We start from the raw sequence: 19859 nt of genomic DNA on the forward strand, positions 1-19859 counted from the left end.
TCTCCGCACCGCACTGCACGCCTGGCACCCTCCCCTCCACAGTGGGCGGTGACCCGGCGGCTCGGATCGGATTCGCACAGCCAGCACTGCAGTGAGAGAGAGTGAGTAAGCCAGGTAGGGGCAGAGAGCTGTGAGCGCGCCCCCCCCCCCAGATGTTGCGCCCAGTGCGGCCGCCCCCCCTGCACCCCCCACGCTACGCCACTGTGGAGGGATGAGTGTTCAGATCCCTGGACTCTCACTTGTGGGGTGCCTCGGGGCTCTGTCCCCCTTCTCATGCTTTTTAACATCTCTATGAAGCCACTTGGAGAGATCACCAGGGAGTTGGGGCTGAGTATCCACCAATATGTGGGTGATAACCAGCTCTACCTCTCTAAATCGGAACCATTGAAGGCAGTGAACGCCCTGTCTAGAGTATGGATGACGGTCTTCAGATTGAGGTTGAATCCCGACAAAATGGAAGAACTGTTTCTGGGGGAAGGGGGTGGGCAGGTGTGGAGGACTCCCTGCTCCTGAATGGGGTAACTGTGTCCCTGAAGGACCAGGTGGGCAGCCTGGGGGTCATTTTGGACACTCAACTGTCCATGATGATGGCCAGTTCCTCATCCAAGGTCTACCAGCTCCATCTGGTATGCTAGCTGAGTCCCTACCTGCCCACGCACTGTCTCACCAGAGTGGTACGTGCTCTGGTCATCTCCTGCTTGGGCTACTGCAATGTTCTCTACATGGGGCTGCCTTTGAAGGTGACTCGGAAACTACAGCTATCGGCCATGCTCTCTGGAGCTGATGGGGAGATGGGAGTCGCACAAGATTAGAGGTCCATAGGCTGGTCTTCCTTTCTACATGTTCTACATTCCAAGGGGAGAGCCACAGGCAGTTCTTATGCTGCCCCCTATATGTGTGAAATTTCCACAATGGTGGGAGCCAGAACTGAGCCCACACAGTGTGTGTCTGTGTTAAACGCAGCAAAGATTTCTGCCTACATTCTTTCTACTATGTGGTCAAATTGTCCTCAGCTTTCCTCTCCAGGAAACAGTTTCAATTCCACCACCACCAATCTGATACAGGGCCAAGATTCCTGATCCATAGCAGATTAGTCTCGCTAAAATGGCTTTACTGAGATAGATCTGGGTTCAACCAACACGCCCCAAAAATTTTTTGATTTTTTTTTTAAAAGGTTTTTCCTTTAGCACCAAGAACGGACTAGGAATAGCAATTTTTAAGCTTCCTTGAAGTCTTCATTTGCTCCATAAGGAGTTCCTCACTTCCCACTTGCCTCTGCTTTCAGCTGTAGCCATTGCAGCTCCCCACTCAAAACTTCAGTTTGTTTCATTCCTTCCCATGGGACCAAACCCAGACTATATTGCTGTTGGGGCACAGTTTTCATTCAAAACCATTACTTCTGGTCCCGCAATCCTGGCCTTTCCCCGTTCTTCCAAGCCAGTCTCCAACCCACTCCCATCTTGGAACCAGAGCTGTCGCTCAGAGTCCAACTGAGAAAAGTCGTCCCCACTACACTATCTTTGCTTCAGCCAATAAGAGAGAGGCTGGAGGTGTTCTAAGCCATCTTCCAGAACCTCTTGGAACTTTCCGGAACATGCCGCCATTTTGTGCCCTCACGGCGCATCCCCAAAAGCCGGAGGAAAAGGCTCACACAGTGGGTTGAGCGCAAAGGCCGAGGAAACGCGAAGAAGTGGGAGGGCTTGAGAAACCAACTTTCCAAGTATTTGAGCCTTCTCGAGGCAATAGCCAATTGACGGGATTGGTGGCGACACCTCCGTTTTCTCTCACGTCGGCCAGCCCATCTGACATCCGGTTCTGTCCGCAGCAACTGAGCTGGAAGGTGGCAAGGAGGTCTTTCCTACAAAACCCACCATGGTCCCACCTGCGAGACGTGCCCTATAGCTCGTCGTCGGAGATTATCAGCACCCTCTTCTCAATGTTCTTGCTCTTCTTGATGTGTTGGCCATCGGCTTTGGGCTCCACGTGCCCGTTCTGCCCCGGCTCGCCAGCCTCTTGCATGGACTGCTGTGTGTACTGCTGGTACGCTGGGGAGAAGTTGTGGATGGCATCCTGGACAATGTCCTGGGGGCTCATGGTCTCCTTCAGACCACTGGAGATGCTCTGCATCGGGGCAAGGTTTGCTGGGAGCAAAAGGAGGACACAAGAGAAGCATAATCATAATCTACTACATAATCTACTACAACATGCCTACAACTAATCCAGAATGCAGCAGCTAGACTGGTGGCCGGGAGTGGCCGCCAAGATCACATAACCTTCATTGGCTCCCAGGATGTTTCCAAGCACAAGTGTTGGTGCTGACCTTTAAAGACCTAAACAGCCCTCGGCCCAGTAGACCTGAAGGAGCGTCTCCACCCCCATTGTTCTGCCCAGACACTGAGGTCCACCTCTGAGGGCCTTCTGGCGGTTCCCTCCCTGCGAGGTTACAGGGAACCAGGTAGAGGGCCTTCTCAGTGGTGGCACCTGCCCTAGTGGAACATCTTCCTGTCAGATGTCACGGAAATAAACAAAGACTCTCCTCCTGCAAAGAGGGGAGTGGTTGTGGTCGGGGCTAGACTCCGCCTCAAGCAGGCGTGGGCGCCAGCCAGGTGAGTGGGAGGCAGGGGGCATTAGCAAGACTCTCCTGGCTTCAGCGAAAGGAACCTGAAGCCTCCAGAATGCAGCGGGAACTTGCACTGCGCTCCGAAGGCCTTCAGGCAGCTATCCCTGATGCATGGAGAGCGAGAGGGGTCGGTGCGCACTGACGCCTCTCGCTCTCCAGGCTTCAGCGAAAGCAAGGCAAAGCCTCTGGAGCGTGGAGAGAGCGCTCCCTCTGCGCTTCAGAGGCTTAGCGTTGCTATCGCTGAAACCAAGGAGCCTGCATTCGCTCCATAGGACGCACACACATTTCCCCTCAATTTTTGGAGGGGGAAAAGTGCGTCCTATAGAGCGAAAAATACGGTAAGTCTTTTTTCTCTCCTTTCCACTTGGCTGAAAAAGCCTCTGTCCCAAGAAGCATTTATGCGTCAGAAACAAAAGCATGCAAATACAATTAATACGCAAGATTTATATCTGATGCTGAATCCAGGGCGCAGAGCCCTGTTACTGGGGAATTTCACAAAAGCGCATGCTCTACTTGAGTACCACCATTCATCCATCATTTGCACATATGAATTATAGTGTAATGTTAAGAGGAAAGAAACAAACAATTCCAGGTTTGGTTTCTCTCTCCTCCTCTGATTCCACCTCCCATCTCCCTGTACACTTAAAACAGGCCTTCGCAAACTTGGCCCCCCAGCTGTTTTTGGACTACAACTCCCATCATCCCTAGCTATCAGGACCAGTGGTCAGGGATGATGGAAACTGTAGTCCCAAAACAGCTGGAGGCCCAAGATTGGGAAGCCCTGACTTAAAGCAACCTCGTTCACCCTGGTGCTGTCCAGATGTTTTAAGACCGCATCAACCCCAGATGCGGCCCCAAACATCTGTATGGAACCAGGTGGCAGAAGGCTAGCATCAGAGGAACACAACCTTGTTGAGAACACTCACATGTCGCACTTTCCTTCTTCTCCCTGTACACCTGGCAGGTGAAAGCGTATCGAAGGGCAATGGCAGCAAACAGCATTTCAATGCAGATTATGAAGTTCTGGTAGCCGGCTGCTACCGTCCCAGCTCCCACCGTGTTCCCATCGATAATCTGAACCTCTGGGATCACCCCACATTTCTCCAGGATAGCCAGCAACATCCCTGTGCAAAGGGAATATTTGTCAATTTATCACCGACCCAAGCATTAGGTGGCTTGTCAGGTCTTCTTGGTGCATGTGGGTTTCCCACAGGTCCACGGAGCAGTTCTCTCGTGAGGTACCATATTTTTCGCTCTATAGGACACACTTCCCCTCCCCCCTCCAAAATTAAGGGGAAATGTGTGTGCATCCTATGGAGCAAATGCAGGCTCCTTGGCTTCAGCGATAGCAACGCAAAGCCTCCGAAGCGCAGAGGGAGCGCTCCCTCCGCACTCCGGAGGTTTTGCGTTGCTTTCACTGAAGCCTGGAGAGCGAGAGGGGTCAGTGCGCAGTGACCCCTCTTGCTCTCCAGGCTTCCAAGGTAGCCGCCTGAAGCCTCCAGAGCTCAGCGGGAACTCCCACTGCGCTCCGGAGGCTTCGGGTGAACACACCTTGAACGCACAGAACGCACCTTTTTTTAGAGGGGGAAAACAAGAAAACAAAATTCTCCCCCTCTTTGCGCAGTGCGTCTTCAGTGAAGCGGCAGGAGAAATGGAAGGGGCTCCGTTTCTCCTGCCGCTTCGCTGATGGGCCCTGAGCAGAGAGGGGGAGAAAGCGTATTTTTTTCTTGTTCTCCCCCTCTAAAACAAGGTGCGTCCTATGGTTGGGTGCATCCTATAGAGTGAAAAATACAGTACATTATTTTGCCACCAGGGCTTTAGCCAGAGATGTGCCCAGGCTCCCTTGCGCCCTTGGCAGGGATCTGTATTGCTGCCCGCCCCATGCCTTGCACCTGCCTTAAACCCCTTGAGAGCGACTGCCAGTGAGTGCAGGTTTGATTTTTGATGATTTGATTTTATTATTTCACTTGTATACCGCTTAATATATGGAAAATAGCTCTAAGCGGTGTACAAAACAGAAGCAACGGCAGACAACTCAAACAAAACATTGCAAAAATACACATATTAAAATGTTACATTAATACAAAGTTGCATATAAATATAAATCAATAGCAATTCAATTTCCTTCTGACCTAACTCACTTTAAGGCAGCTGCCTATACAGTGGTACCTTGGTTCTCGAACTTAATCCATTCTGGAAGTCCGTTTGATTTCCGAAACTGTTCAAAAACCAAGGTGCGGCTTCCGATTGGCTGCAGGAGCTTCCTGCACTCAAGCAGAAGTCACGTCGGACATTCAACTTCCAAAAAACATTCGCAAACTGGAACACTTCTGGGTTTGTGGCATTTGGGAACTGAAATGTTCGAGGACCAAGGCGTCCGAGAACCAAGGTACGACTGTATTTCTTCAAGTATTTAAGGGAGGCATCTGCAGATGGGGTGAACGATGAATTAGTCTCTCATCACTTTTTACGTTATTTTTAAACACAGAGAGACGGGGGGGGGGGGAGTAATTTTTCCAGGTGTAGCAAGCAATGTCAGAGAGCCCAGTCAAGCCTCAGCCTGTATGTCCCCACAACCCTCCCCCCCTCCCTCCCTCTCTCCCTTCCTTCCTTCTACCGCCCTTCATCAAGAGATCCCAGGGTAGTTCACAGAATAAAGTACAAGATAAAACACAAGTAAATAATTAAATCAAAATGACAAAACAATAACACACACACCCCCGCAGGTACAATGACCATCCTGGCTCCCTCCACCTTCACAGCTCCACTGCCCTCTCACTTTGGAAGGGCAAATTCTCTGGAGCTGGATTGGTGCGACGCTGGTGCCTGCTACCACCAGTGCTACTTTAATAGTACAGTCGTACCTTGGAAGTCGAACGGAATCCATTCCGGAAGTCCGTCCGACTTCCAAAACGTTCGAAAACCAAAGCGCGGCTTCTGATTGGCTGCCGAGGAAGCTCCTGCAGCCAATTAGAAGCCAAGGAAGCCGCATCAGACGTTAGGCTTCCAATAATAGTTCGCAAACTGGAACAGTCACTTCCGGGTTTGTGACGTTCAGGACCCAAAACGTTTGAGAACGAAGCTGTTTGACTTCCAAGGTGCGACTGTGGTAGAGACACCTCCATGTTACATGGCACAAATACTCCTAGCATGATATTCATGCCCCCTTGGTCCTGAGCCCATGGCGGGGGCCAACCTTTGCCAGGTACGTCCTTGGCTTTAGCTGCCAAGTCTCAAAAGCCTTTGTTCCTATTCCAGCCCTTCCGCTAAAGAGCTCCCTCGAGAAACTTGGCCAAATGGGGATTCAAACCCAGACCTGCTGGGTCCCAGCCCAACCCTCCTAATGTTTACACAGCCCTGGCTCTCCCTCCAGATCTTGCTCAGTCAGAAGAGAGGAGATGCTGCCTCTGAAGGAGATGGAAAGATGGAAACCCACCTTGCCAAAAAGAGAGGAAGATCACTGCCTTGATGGTGAGGAATTTAAGGACCGGCTCAAACGGCCGCAGGAGCTCCATGGTGGCGAAATAGAAGAGGAAGAGAGCATAGAGAGCCAGGCTGACGGAGAAGTTGTAGATAATGGTGATGTAGAGGTAGCCACTGTGGATGCTGGGAAGCATAAAACACACACGGAGGTACCAAGCGTCAGACAATCATTGCATTTAGATCCCTCTCCGTTCTCCAAGGCGCTTAAGGGACTGGGCTTGATTCCATCCTGCTTCTCATTTAACCCCCTCAACAATTTAAGAAGGATGTTGACAAGCTGGAACATGTGCAGAAGAAGGCGACCAAGATGATCAAGGGTCTGGAAACCAAGCCTGATGAGGAACGGTCGAGGGAATTGGGAAGAGACGACCGAGAGGCAATACGATAGCCCTCTTCAAATTTTTAAGGAATATGGATTCAAGTTACAGTGGTACCTCTGGTTAAGTACTTAATTCGTTCCGGAGGTCTGTTCTTAACCTGAAACTGTTCTTAACCTGAAGCACCACTTTAGCTAATGGGGCTTCCTGCTGCCGCTGCGCTGTTGGAGCACAATTTCTGTTCTCATCCTGAAGCAAAGTTCTTAACCTGAAGCACTATTTCTGGGTTAGCAGAGTCTGTAACCTGAAGCGTATATAACCCGAGGTACCACTGTACAAGAAAGGAGATTCAAGCTGCCTTGGCTCCTTTGGACAAAGAGGTCCACAATCACTGTTCATTCTGGATGCAGTGAAACCACATGGTTTCGTGAAATGTAATCAAATCACGGCCATTTGCATTCCTCTCTCATGGCAGTTTAGCAGTTTTTCATCATTTAAATTTTTCTGTGGGTCAGCCAAGCGAAAATGGTTTATTGCTCCATTAAAATAATAATAATAATAATAATAATAATAATAATAATAATAATAATAATAATATAGTATTGGTTTCAAGCTGCTTTATTTTTGTGAATTTCAATTGCCTTCCAGAAAGCTACCCTGAACTTTTCCTTTTCCAAGGAAAACTGTCAAGGCATTGAACCACCCCATCCAGACCATAAAAACCACCCGCCCTTTCCCCGCACCCTCCCGTCTCCTCACTTGAAGTCGCCGTCGTTGTATTTCCCAAAGGCTTGCAAGATGATGGTGATGATAGCCATCAGAGGCTTCACAATGCAGAACTGCAGCGTTGCCTAGAAAGATTGAACAATCACAACTGAAGCACATTAAGGCAGTGACAATGCATTACAGTCACACGCTTCCTACCACCAGAGGCAACTTGTGTGCATTTAAGTTGTGCACATTTAGCTTTATGCGTGTGGCAAATTAAAATAAAATAAAAAGGGGGTAGTGGCAGGCATCTAGGGTTAAGGAACCTTTGGCAATCCCACCCACTACTGAACCCAGTGTGTTTTGACTATAAATTATGGCTTTAGGTGCTATCCCCAAAACATAAGCCCAGCTTAAATTGAGAGCTGCCTGTATATAACTCTGAACACTCGCATAGACCCATGGGCTCCTGAGCCACTGCATTCGTATCTGAAATAAAATGAATCCAAACAGTAAAGACGAGACCTTGAGCATTTTGGTCCCTTGAGCCCTTTAGTTTATGTGATTTTCCCTCCCAAAGGCGATCTGCCAAGGTTTGGAATACTAGTAATCCAGGGTATTGAGATAAAAAGCCGCGATCAAAAGGTGAGAAACTGTTATTCATGTCTCAAACCAATTGCACAAATTTAAAAGAGACAAGGGGAGGAATGAATCATTTGTTCAGTTATCAATGAGATCTCAGAAGTTAATTTTCTCCAGAACCTTTTTACTTTGGGGCAGTCCCACCACATATGCCTGTAGGTCCCAGTATCCTGGCACTATTTGTTTCTATTTCTTGTCCACCCTTTCTCTTAAAGTTCTCTTAAATTCCCCCCCTAAGTATTATGTGTGGGGTTGTTGTTGTTGCACATCTGTAGAAACAAGAACAACAACAATGCTTGCACATAGCTTCCAAGGGACGATAAATGCTTTCTGTCTAAGGAAAATCATTAAAACCTTTGCTACAAGATGAGGCAAGGCTGTTCTTTTTTCACTCTCTCTCTCTCTTTGCATTTGCCACAAGAGACTAACACAGCTAACTCCCTGGAAGGTACAGTCAAACCTCATTTCCCGAACGCCTCCGTTTTGGCTCCCGAACGCCGGAAACCCAGAAGTAACTGCTCTGGTTTTCGAATTATTTTCTGAAGCCAAACGGCTTCTGAGCCGTTGTTCTTCATTTCTTTCCATTGTCTTTGCATCCAGGCCATTGACCCTCGGTTTTTGAACTTTTCGGAAGCCGAACAGTCTTCCGGAAAGGATTAAAAGATTTGGAGATATGCTTCAAGGTCCAGACTATGGGAAGTCCCGAAAAATTAATAATTATAATTTGGATGATAATTTGGTCTTTTTTATTTTAGTTTTTTAGTTTAATTGGAGTATTATGATTTGATATGTTAATTGGATGTTTTTTATTGGAAAATTAATAAAAATGATTTAACAAAAACAAAAAAAAGGTTGAAAACTGAGGTTCCACTGTATTATTTTCATCAGAGATGAAAAATGTCCAGCTGCAGCGATAGGCAGTGCCTCTCCTGTGAGCCTCACCTGCTTGCAGAATCTGAGGAATCCAATCGAATAGGACATCCCTTGTAAACAGCACGTTCCATAGAGGCAGCTAGACCTAGGAAAAGATAAGACAAGCCCCCATCAATACAGGCTAGGAGCGCCAAGGGTATGCTGCAGGGGGACACTGCTAACCAATGGGGAGCAGTGGACATTTCCATATTAGCAGTCTAATATGGCAACTTACATGGGACGCGGGTGGCGCTGTGGGTTAAACCACTGAGCCTAGGACTTGCCAATCAGAAGGTCGGCGGTTCGAATCCCCGTGATGGGGTGAGCTCCCGTTGCTTAGTCCCAGCTCCTACCCACCTAGCAGTTTGAAAGCACGTCAAAGTGCAAGTAGATAAATAGGTACTGCTCTGGCGGGAAGGTAAATGGTGTATCCGTGCGCTGCTCTGGTTCGCCAGAAGCGGCTTAGTCCTGCTGGCCACATGACCCGGAAGCTGTACGCCGGCTCCCTCGGCCAGTAAAGCAAGATGAGTGCCGCAACCCCAGAGTCTGCCACGACTGGACCTAATGCTCAGGAGTCCCTTTACCTTTACTTTATAGCAACTTACACAATGGGTTTCCCTCTGATTTCAGCCATGATGGTGCTCTCCCCTCCAAGGTACTCAAAGCAAAGGCTCAAAAAGCTGTAGATTACGAAGGCTGAAACACGGAAGGAGCGAGATTGGCAGTTAAAAACAGTCCACCCTACAATCTATCTATCTATCTATCTATCTATCTATCTATCTATCTATCTACACCACTGCTCATGAAAAGTATATCAGAGTGGTTTGCAACAGCCATACATAAAAACCATATAAAATGTTAGAGATCAGCTAACTTATCATGGAAAGACATATTTTTAATTGTCTGCATAAGCCTGACAGAATAGGGACGTTTTCAGCAGGTGTTGAAAAGATGAAACGAAAGCAGTTCTATTGGCAGACAGAAGACTGTGAAACTCATGGGCAATGCAAAAAAAATTGGTCCACGTGGCCTGCAACAAGATGTTGCAGCGTGAGGTCTTCCTCATTTAGCATTCCAGCCACTGCATACCCTCTCAGAGCCTCGCCACTGTCCATCTGCATTACCAAGCAAACTCAGTCCTCATTGGACTGCTTTTGGAATTTCTCCCTTTCCCTGCCCCCCCCCCAAACAGACCAAAAAAGAGGTTTTGACTCTGCCAAAACTTGCAAGCCCCCCCCCATTTCTTGCTCCTCAGAAAGAAAGATTTCCTTAGTTGTTGCATCAAAGAGCTGAAACACATCTTGGCGACGACACTGGTACTAGCCAGTTGATGCCTTCCACAATTGACTTTTGCTGGATGCTTGCGGAAAAGAAAATTTATGTTGAGAGAAAGGAGGATTTGCAGAGCTCAGCCCTGGAGAGGAAGTGGTGTGCTTTGCGCCGAAGAAGATAAGGATGCTGCCAATGCTCTAAGATGCGCCTGTCCTCAGCCACAGTGTTTCTGAGCCACACTCAGAACGTCTTGTGCAATTCACCACAGAAGGGTTTCTCGGAACAGAAATGAACTCCTTGCTCCTGAACTTTATTGCAAAAGAAACCCAGCCGTTTCAACATGTGCAGGCTGCTGGGGATCGAAGAGCCCTGCGCGCCCTTTTTTTGCCTATGTGGCAGGCGGCGGTGCAAATTCAGCCCGCCGCAGAACAAGGCGCCCACGTTCCTAGGCCGAACCACAAAACCCGGCTCACCTTCGTAGCAGTCGCGCACCGAGTCAAAATAAACGTAGTATTGGTGGCTGCCGATCAGCAAAAGGCTGAGCCACGAATCGAAGGCATAGATGGGCACGATGAATAGGATGCGGATGATGTAGCGCTGCTCGTTGGGGATGGTGTAGCTTTTCAGGTGCAAGAAGATCTGGAAGAAAAGAAACGGGCACGGCTGTGGGTAGCAGGGCATCAACTCCAGAGAAACACAAGCAGGCATAGGCAAAGTTGGCCCTCCAGATGTTTTGGAACTACAATTCCCATCATCCCTGACCACTGGTCCTGTTAGCTAGGCATCATGGGAGTTGTAGTCCCAAAACATCTGGAGGGCCAACTTTGCCCATGTCTGCAAGAGAGCAAGTTTCTCCCATCCTGGTCTGCCCCACAAAGGACCTTGAGGTCCACGCATAACCATAGTTTAGAGGTCCCAGGCCCTAAGGAAGTTAGACTATCCTCCACCAGGGCCAGGGCCTTTTCAGTGATGGCTCCGACCTGGTGGAATGCTCTGTCCCATGAGACTAGGGTCCTTCAGGATTTAACCTCCTTCCATCAGGACTGTAAGACAGAGCTATTCTGCCTGGCCTTTAATTTGAATTCAGCCTGATCTTTTATTTCCCTTCTCTTCCCTCCCCCTCCCCTTTTATGAAGGTCACCCACTCTGGGACCCCACAGCTAATTCTCCCCTGGCCTCCTCATTGGCCCAAGTAGGACCAATTCAGCCAGCTAGCCCTGGGGATTAACAAATTGATTTCTGAATTTTATTGTTATTCATGTTTTTATACTGTATTTTATGCTGGTTTTATAATTATGTGTTTTAAAGTGTTTTAAATTTGTTGTTAGCTGCCCTGAGCCCAGTTTTTGAATCGGGAAGGGCAGGGTATAAATATATTATTATTATTATTATTATTATTATTATTATTATTATTATTATTATTATCCTCAGCCATAAGCCACACCGTCTGAGACCGATGGGAGTTGGGAGTCTGCAACCTCCAGAGGCATCCCTGGTGTGGACAACACCGAGCTAGGCACACCTATCATCCACTTGGCAAAAGGCCATTTCCAATGTTCTTTCATTAATCAGCCTCGTCTTTAGAACATGAGGACTAGAATCTTGTTCTAAGCGCAAGCCTACAGCTCATTGGAATGCAAAGCATGCAATGCACTTGTGGTGCAAGGAGAACATCCAAGGTTCAGTCTCTGGCATCTCCGAGCAGAACTGGGAGAGAACCTTGTCCATAACCAGCTGCTGCCAGTCAGTGTAAGCGATATTGATCTCCATGGACCAGGGGCCTGACTCAGTGGAAGGCAGTTTCCTTTGTTCCTAGGAATCATGCTTGGTAAGGAGGAGCCCATTTAAATTGCTGTGGCACCTTCCAAAAAACTTAACACAAAGATGTGTCGCTGTTAGGTGGTGTTATTATGACACCATTTTGGAGGTCCCAGGTCGCAAGGTGCTTAGATTGGTCTCAACTAGGGCCAGGGCCTTTTCCGTACTGGCCCCAACTTGGTGGAACGCTCTGTCCCAAGAGACTAGGGCCCTGCGGGACTTGACATCTTTCTGCAGGGCTGCAAGACAGAGCTATTCCGCCTGGCCTTTGGTTTGGACTCAGTCTGACCCTTGCCTGTATTTTAAATTGGTTCCCCCCCCCCATTATGTTTTTACTATAATTTTACTGGTGTTAGCTGCCCTGAGCCTGGCTCTGGCCGGGAAGGGCAGGGTAGAAATAAAATTTATTATTTTAGACTTGTGTCTTCACTTGGCATGCTAGGAGTTGTAGTCCAACATCATCTGTAGGGCATGAACTTGGGGAACTGTAAAAAGCCCTGTTATATTATTATTATTATTATTATTATTATTATTATTATTATTATTATTATTCCTTTCTCCCAGACTGGGACTCAAAGCAGCAGATAAAATACAAAAAACTAAAAACAAAAAACTTTTCTAAAAAATTGTTTTTTAGACTCAAGAAAACCACCATTTTATAGCTCAAATCGGGGGAAACAAATACAGTAAATGGGACAAAAGTACAGTGGTGCCTCGCAAGACGAAAAGAATCCGTTCCGCGAGTCTCTTCGTCTAGCGGTTTTTTCGTCTTGCGAAGCAAGCCCATTAGCGGATTAGCGGATTAGCGCTATTAGCGGTTTAGCGGCTATTAGCAGCTATTAAAGGCTTAAGGGATTAGCGGATTAGCTGCTGAAAGGCTATTAGCAGCTTAGTAACTTAGAAAAAGGGGGTGGGGAGCGAAAAAAAATCGCAGGAACTTGCAAGACATTTTCGTCTTGCGAAGCAAGCCCATAGGAAATTCGTTTTGCGAAGCACCTCCAAAACAGAAAACCCTTTCGTCTAGCGGGTTTTCCGTCTTGCGAGGCATTCGTCTTGCGGGGCACCACTGTACAAAAATGTTTACGGGTATGCATACAAGACAATTGTTCAAAGGTAATGAAATGTTTTTATTACCAGTAATTCAATAACAACACTATTTAAAAGCCCGTTCTTTAAAAAAACAATCCATTCCCAAAGGAATAAATAGTCTTCACCTGCCGGCAGAAGGACAACTAGGAGGGAGCCAGCCTAGCTTATTTGGGAGGGAATTCCAAAGTTGTTTGGGAGCAGCCACTGAGAAGGTCCTCTCCCATATCTCCACCATGCCTGCCCTTCTGGGTGGCAGGACTGAGAAAAGGGCCTCCCCTATAGATCTCGGAGCCTGAGGCACGTCCCTATGGCAAGATACGGTCTTTCTGAGAGCCTGGGGCCTCCAGCTTCTCCAGTGGCGTAACGTGGGTTGTCAGCAACCGGGGCAAGGCAAGTAATTTGTGCCCCCTAACCCGTGGATTTGCGCCCCCTAACCCGTGGATTTGCACCCCCTAACCCTAACCCCCAGATGTTGCGCCCGGTGCGGCCGGCCCCCCCTGCACCCCCCACACTACGCCACTGAGCTTCTCCCAACTTACCTGGTGGCAAGTGATGACGAGGGCAGCCCACACAAAGAGGCCAGAGATCACCTTGGCCGCCGAAGTGGTCAGGAAGAGATGCTGGCTGTCTTGGGAGTGGTTCTGGTCGGCCCTCAGTTGGGAGCCATCGCCTACGACCAGGGGGCCGGAGCCCACCGCCGACGGGAGGAAATCCAAGCTCAGCGTGGCAGGAGACATGTTGCCGGGGGGAGAAGACGCGTTGGCGAGCGTTGCGTTGTTCATCTGGCAGAGAGGAGAGAGAGAGCAAAGGTGAGCCATCGGGAGATAAAAAGGTAACCTATGACACCTCTGCAGGAGGCACGGGGGAGAATCAGGGCTTTGTGTTTGCTCTCAGCTCTTCGCAATGACAGCTTTTATTGCACCCTTTTATTGTCAAAGGTCAGAATGGCAGACACGGCAGAGTTTAGATGCAGCTTCGTTAAACGGATCCTTGCCTGGAGCACACCTTTAGTTGAAAGGTATTCAGACTGAGACTTGGTATAAAATAAGAACGCTTGCATTTATTACAGGAAGTACATTCTTAATAGGGATGCTGGTGGCGCTATGGTCTTTTTAAAAAAATAAATATTTTTTATTGATTTTCCAATAAAAACAACCAATCAACATATCCGAATCATAATCCAATTAAAAATAATAAACTAAAAAAACAAACAAACGACCAATTATAGTCCAAAGTGTAATTATTAATTTTTCCGGGCTCCCCATAGTCTGGACCTCTTCACATTGTTTTCATATTTTCTGACTTCTGATCTTAACGCTTTAAAGTTCTCCGTCCCTGGCTCTACAATTCTCAGTCATGTCAGAAATCATATATCCTTCCGTCCGTCGAATACAGCTTTATTTGTGTATATATATATTTTCAACTGTCTATTTGCCAGCGCAGCTTTCCCTGACGAAACCACAGAGCCTAAGGCTTGCCGATCAGAAGGTCAGCAGTTTGAATCCCTGCGACGGGGTGAGCTCCCATTGCTTGGTCCCAGCTCTTGCCAACCTAGCAGTTCGAAAGCACGTCAAAGTGCAAGTATATAAATAGGCAGGAAGGTAAACGGCATTTCTGTGTGCTGCTCTGGTTCACCAGCAGTGGCTTAGTCATGCTGGCCACATGACCCGGAAGCTGTACGCCAGCTCCCTCAGCCAATAAAGCGAGATGAGCGCCACAACCCCAAAATCGTTCAGCGACTGGACCTAACGGTCAGGGGTACCTTTACCTTTACATTCTTGACAGGAATCAGAGAATCGTAGCGTCAGAAGGGACCCTGAGGGTCATCTAATCCAACCCCCTGCAATGCAGGAATCTCAACGAAAGCATCCATGACAGTTGGCCATCAGACCTCTGCTTAGAAACCTCCAAGGAAGGAGAGTCCATCACCTTCTGAGGAGTCCATTCCACTGTCAAACTGTTCTTAACCTCAGAATGTTTTTCCTGATGTTTAGCTGGAATCTCCTTTCTTATAATTTGAATCTGTTGGTTTGGGTCCTATCTTCTGGAGCAGCAGAGAAGAAGCTTGCTCCATCTTCCATGTGGAAGCCCTTTAGATATTTGAAGATGTCTATCATGTCACCTCTCTTTTCTTCTCTGGGCGAAACATACCCAGTTCCCTCAATTGTTCCGCATAAGGCCTGGGTTTCCAGACCCTTTATCATCCTGGCTGCCCTCCTCTGCACACCCTTCCAGTTCATCAGTATCCTCAAACTGTGGCACCCAGAACTGAACACAACACTCTAGCTGGGGTCTGAAATGCTAGCTAACCATCTAGCTGGAGAAACAAAGAAGTCATGCTTGCTCTTTTGTTCTCAGAAGATCGTTCCAATATGACCTCTTGCCTCAAGGTCCAGCGAAAGCAAGTCAGTGGTTCTCAACCTGTGGGTCCCCAGATGTTGTTCGACTACAACTCCCATCATCCCTGAACTCTGGCCTTGCTAGCTGGGGGTGATGGGAGTTGTAGTTCAACAACATCTGGGGACCCACAGGATGAGAAAGGATGAAGTAAGTGATGAGGAGAAGAAGTTGTAAAGCTGAACGCAGCCTAAGATTTATCACACTAAACATCAAAAAGACAAAGAGAAGTCAGCATAGATTTACTGGGATGGCCTGGGAAGCTGAAGGTTTCACACAGCCCAATAATAATAATAATAATAATAATAATAATAATAATAATACGCCGCCCATCTGGCTGGGTTTTCCCAGCCACTCTGGGCAGCTCCAAACAGAATATTAAAAGCACAATAAAAGGTCAAACATTAAAAGCTTCCCTAAACATGGTTGCCTTCAGATGTCTTCTAAAAGTCAGATAGTTGTTTTATCTCCTTGACATCTGGTGGGAGGGCGTTCCACAGGGCGGGTGCCACCATCAAGAAGACCCTCTGCCTGGTTCCCTGTAACTTCGCTTCTTGCAGGGAGGGAATCACCAGAAGGCCCTTGGAGCTGGACCTCAGTGCCCGACCATGAAAACCCCTCTCAGCAAGCTCAGTTGCACCCAAACTTCCAGCAGCAACCTTGCAAAGTAGCTAAGAGGTGTAGGTGTGTGTGTGTGTGTGTGTGTGTGTGTGTGTGTGTGAGAGAGAGAGAGAGAGAGAGAGAGAGAGAGATATTAGCCAAAGGTCACCCAGTGACCTTGCTGATCAAGCAGAGATTAGAACCTGCTTCTTCCTGGTCTCTGCCCAACACTCTCCACCACTAAACCACACAGATTCTATTTTGCAATTCCACATGGAGAAGTCATTTTCCTAGAAGTCACTGCTTGCTTGTTTAAGAACACAAACACGCAATCAGAAATGAGGAACCTGGGCCTCCCCAGATGTCGCTGGATGCTGAGCTGCCATCAGCCCCAGCCAGCAGGGCCAAAGGTCAGGGCTGAGGGGACCCGTCCTCCAAAAACATCAGGACTTTCAAATATATACCTTTTGGTGCCAGACCTTTGGCTGATTAACATCTTATACCTCTTTTAAATGTGTTTTTTCTGGGGGAGGGGTGTGTGTTATTGGCTTGTGTGTGTTCTTGTTTTTATTATGTACTTTGTCTTTATATATATATATATATATAGTTTTTAAATTGCTTTATTGAACTTAAAAAAAAACAAAACAAAATCAAAACCACCCATAACAAATAAACATCAAATAATCTGTTACACTTTATCACAGTCTTCTTCTTAGTTCCACTGACTTCCTCCCAATTCTCTCTAAATGTATATTTATCTAGTGCACTATTTGTCTCTGAGATAATTACTTAACCAAGATGTTATATCTTCCTAAACCTATCTGGTAGGCAACAGAAGCTATTCAAGAGCTGCCACAGATTTAACGGTATTGCATTCTTTATCTTTTTATATTGCATGTGTTATATTGTGAGATCTATGGGTAAAGGGCGGTATACAAATTTAATTAATAAAATAAACAAATAGATGGACCATTGGGTCTGACTCAGCAAATTACAGCGCCATATGTTCCCAAACCCTCTATTTCTAAACAGGAAACTCGGTTATTCAGCAGTTCAGTGGGCATGATTGCATCTCCTTCTAACCACCGGTTGAAGTGACTCTCGCTTCTTTGGTTTTAGATAAAGCAAGATTTTCAACTCTTGTTTCTCTGGCTTCGCTTTCTCCACTAGCCCCCTGGATTGCAGAAATTCTCCTGAGGGCGACAACCAAAATCCGTCGCAGATGTCTTTTAAAAGCAGGGCTTTCTTGGCTGATGGCGGCCCTGAAGGCGGCCCTGTTTAGGGAAGTTTTTAATGTCTGATGCTGTATTGTTTTTAGTATTCAGCTGGAATTTGTCCAGAGTGGCTGGGGAAACCCAGCCAGGTGGATGGGGTTGTTGTTGTTGTTGTTGTTTAGTCGTTTAGTGGTGTCCGACTCTTCGTGACCCCCTGGACCAGAGCACGCCAGGCACTCCTGTCTTCCACTGCCTCCCGCGGTTTGGTCAAACTCATGCTGGTAGCTTCGAGAACACTGTCCAACCATCTCGTTCTCTGTCGTCCCCTTCTCCTTGTGCCCTCCATCTTTCCCAGCATCAGGGTCTTTTCCAGGGAGTCTTCTCTTCTCATGAGGTGGCCAAAGTATTGGAGTCTCAGCTTCAGGATCTGTCCTTCCAGTCAGCACTCAGGGCTGATTTCCTGAAGAATGGATATGTTTGATCTTCTTGCAGTCCATGGGACTCTCAAGAGTCTCCTCCAGCACCAGAATTCAAAAGCATCAATTCTGTGGCGATCAGCCTTCTTTATGGTCCAGCTCTCACTTCCCTACATCACTACTGGGAAAACCATGGCTTTTACTATACGGACCTTTGTTAGCAAGGTGATGTCTCTGCTTTTTAAGATACTGTTATTATATTAATGCTTTGCACCTTTCCCCGTTCTTGGTGGTCTTCCTGTTATAGTTTGCTGAGCCCAAAAGACAAAGATTTTTTTTGCCAGCAGAAGCAACAGAGCCAGGATTTCTCAGGGTGTCCCGTTCCCAGCATCAAACTAATAATACATGTGTATTTTTAGGTGGTGGACGACACAGTTCCATCTTTAGATGTCATTCCTTACATTTATCAAGGTTTCTATTCTGGGATTCCTCCTTTAAAGAAGAAACACACCAACGTTTCCAATAACCGCAACAAGTGTCCAAGAGTCCCGCTGGCTAGGGCTGATGGGAATTGTAGTCCAAAACATCTGGAAGGATCCAGGTTCGGAGAAGGCTGTCCCAAAGCAATAGAGATTATCCTGCGGGCCAGATCCGGCCTCCAGCAAAGGTATATTCAAGACACAATAAACTCTTGTATTTACTTCTGAAGAATAAGAAGCAAATCAACCACAAAGCAGTTTTCAAATAACTATGGGATGGGGAACTGTGGCCGTCCAGATGTTTTTGGACCAAATCTCTCCATCACTCCAACCTGGGCCAGGCTGAAAGGAACCGTTGAGATTTGGAGTTCCGCACTCCCAATGCAATTTTATTGCTGCTTTGCTCCCAAAAGTGAATCCAACGGTCAGGAAGGCAGTTTCTGCAAGTGCTGGAGAGCAGGGTGGATTTGATTTACATCAAATTGATTTAAATCACGATTTAAATCACTAGTCAGTAAGACTTGATTTACTGTAAATCATATTTTTTTTAACAGAAAGGCTTTCCTGCTGGTATAATTGGTGAATAGCCTTTGGACTATAATTTAACTTAAGTAGAAAATCTTTAGAAATCTTTTTTTCCTCCAAAAGCATTTTATTTTACAAATCGAAGTTAAATAAAAAAAATCCAATTTAAATTTTTAAAAAATCCAAATTAATTTTTTTTAAAAATTAATTTTTTTATTTTATATATTTTTTTTTAATCATTGATATTTATCCATGTTGTAGAAGGAACGAGCGATACCAGTGAATCGTTTACCAACAGATCCTGCTGCAGAAACTAAGCACAGGAGATCTCACAGCAAAATGTACGCGAGTACATTGGGCTGGCACAGAAGCCTGTTTAGCAGCATGGAAACAGTGCAGGGTGTGGACATTCTCAGATGCTCCAACTGTCCCTGCTTATCAGGAGTGGCGCCTCTTTTCTGGTCCTGCTCTCTATTTATGCCTCTTGGTTCTGCCTCCTTGTGAGAAGCAAGAACGTAGTAAGCTGCTTAAAGGAGTCTGCCCAAAAGATGGAAAGGTCTGGAGATCAGGGTGGAAAAGTCCCCCTTTTTCCCATAGTTTTTTCCCCATAAAACTGTAGAGTTCGAAAGGACCATGAATCTCCTCTAGTCCAACCCCCAGCAATGCGCGAAATCTTTTGCCCAAGGCAGGACTCGAACCCATGACCCTTGAGATTAAGAGTCTCATGCTCCACCAATGGAGCTATCTCAGCTTTGTTGTTACACACAAGGAACTCCTAGAAGTCCTCCTTCCTCCACACTTCTTAAGATGTCGCCAGACGTCCATCACCTTTGTGACTCTTCTATAAATGTAATTAACCACGTGTAGGAGTTTGGAGGGATAATCAGATAAGCTGATTAAAAAATAAATAAATCAAACTGATCCATTAAAGTCTGCGGGACCAATAACAATTTGGACAGCCAATTTGGACAGCCAACTCATTCATAGATTGTAGGTGGGCCTGTAACCATTCAATCCCTCCCAGATGACCTGATCACTGATGATTCACCCCTATGGTTTTGCAAGGAGATCAGACAATGCCAGCTATTTCCTGGGCATTTGTTGTGATTTAATTCTGGGGAGGTCAGATGAAACTGCACAGAACAAATGCTATCCCAGTGCATTTTGCCATCGCTTTCCTTATTGCAACTAAGGAGCAAGATTGCCGTATGAGAGCTCCAAATCAGCTTTTGTTGCCCAAGATGAATTTCCTGGTATGTGATTGATACCCGCATGAAAATGGCAGCGGCCCGGGAGCTCCCTGAGTTAAGGCTGCTTTTTAAGCAAAATTTGCTCTATTACTGGAAGAAATTTATCTTTTAGTGTGT

General features: G+C 46.9%; 1 protein-coding gene across 1 annotated transcript in view; it reads right to left on the minus strand.

Annotated features, from left to right (window-relative positions):
* Nucleotides 1-1783: 1783 nt before the first annotated feature.
* The window catches only part of TMEM184A (transmembrane protein 184A), a 33214-nt gene continuing 15138 nt past the window's right edge, over nt 1784-19859 (minus strand). The window contains exons 2-9 of the mRNA XM_083413650.1: nt 13401-13643; nt 10428-10593; nt 9288-9378; nt 8713-8788; nt 7180-7271; nt 6057-6226; nt 3547-3744; nt 1784-2141 (exon numbers count right to left, since the gene is read on the minus strand). Of these exons, the coding sequence (XP_083269776.1) occupies nt 1897-2141; nt 3547-3744; nt 6057-6226; nt 7180-7271; nt 8713-8788; nt 9288-9378; nt 10428-10593; nt 13401-13643 (1281 nt within the window). The 3' untranslated portion in view covers nt 1784-1896. The remainder of the gene's footprint in view (nt 2142-3546; nt 3745-6056; nt 6227-7179; nt 7272-8712; nt 8789-9287; nt 9379-10427; nt 10594-13400; nt 13644-19859) is intronic.

This window comes from Podarcis tiliguerta (genome assembly GCF_965153285.1).
Source record: "Podarcis tiliguerta genome assembly, chromosome: 14".
Classification (NCBI taxonomy): domain Eukaryota; kingdom Metazoa; phylum Chordata; class Lepidosauria; order Squamata; family Lacertidae; genus Podarcis; species Podarcis tiliguerta.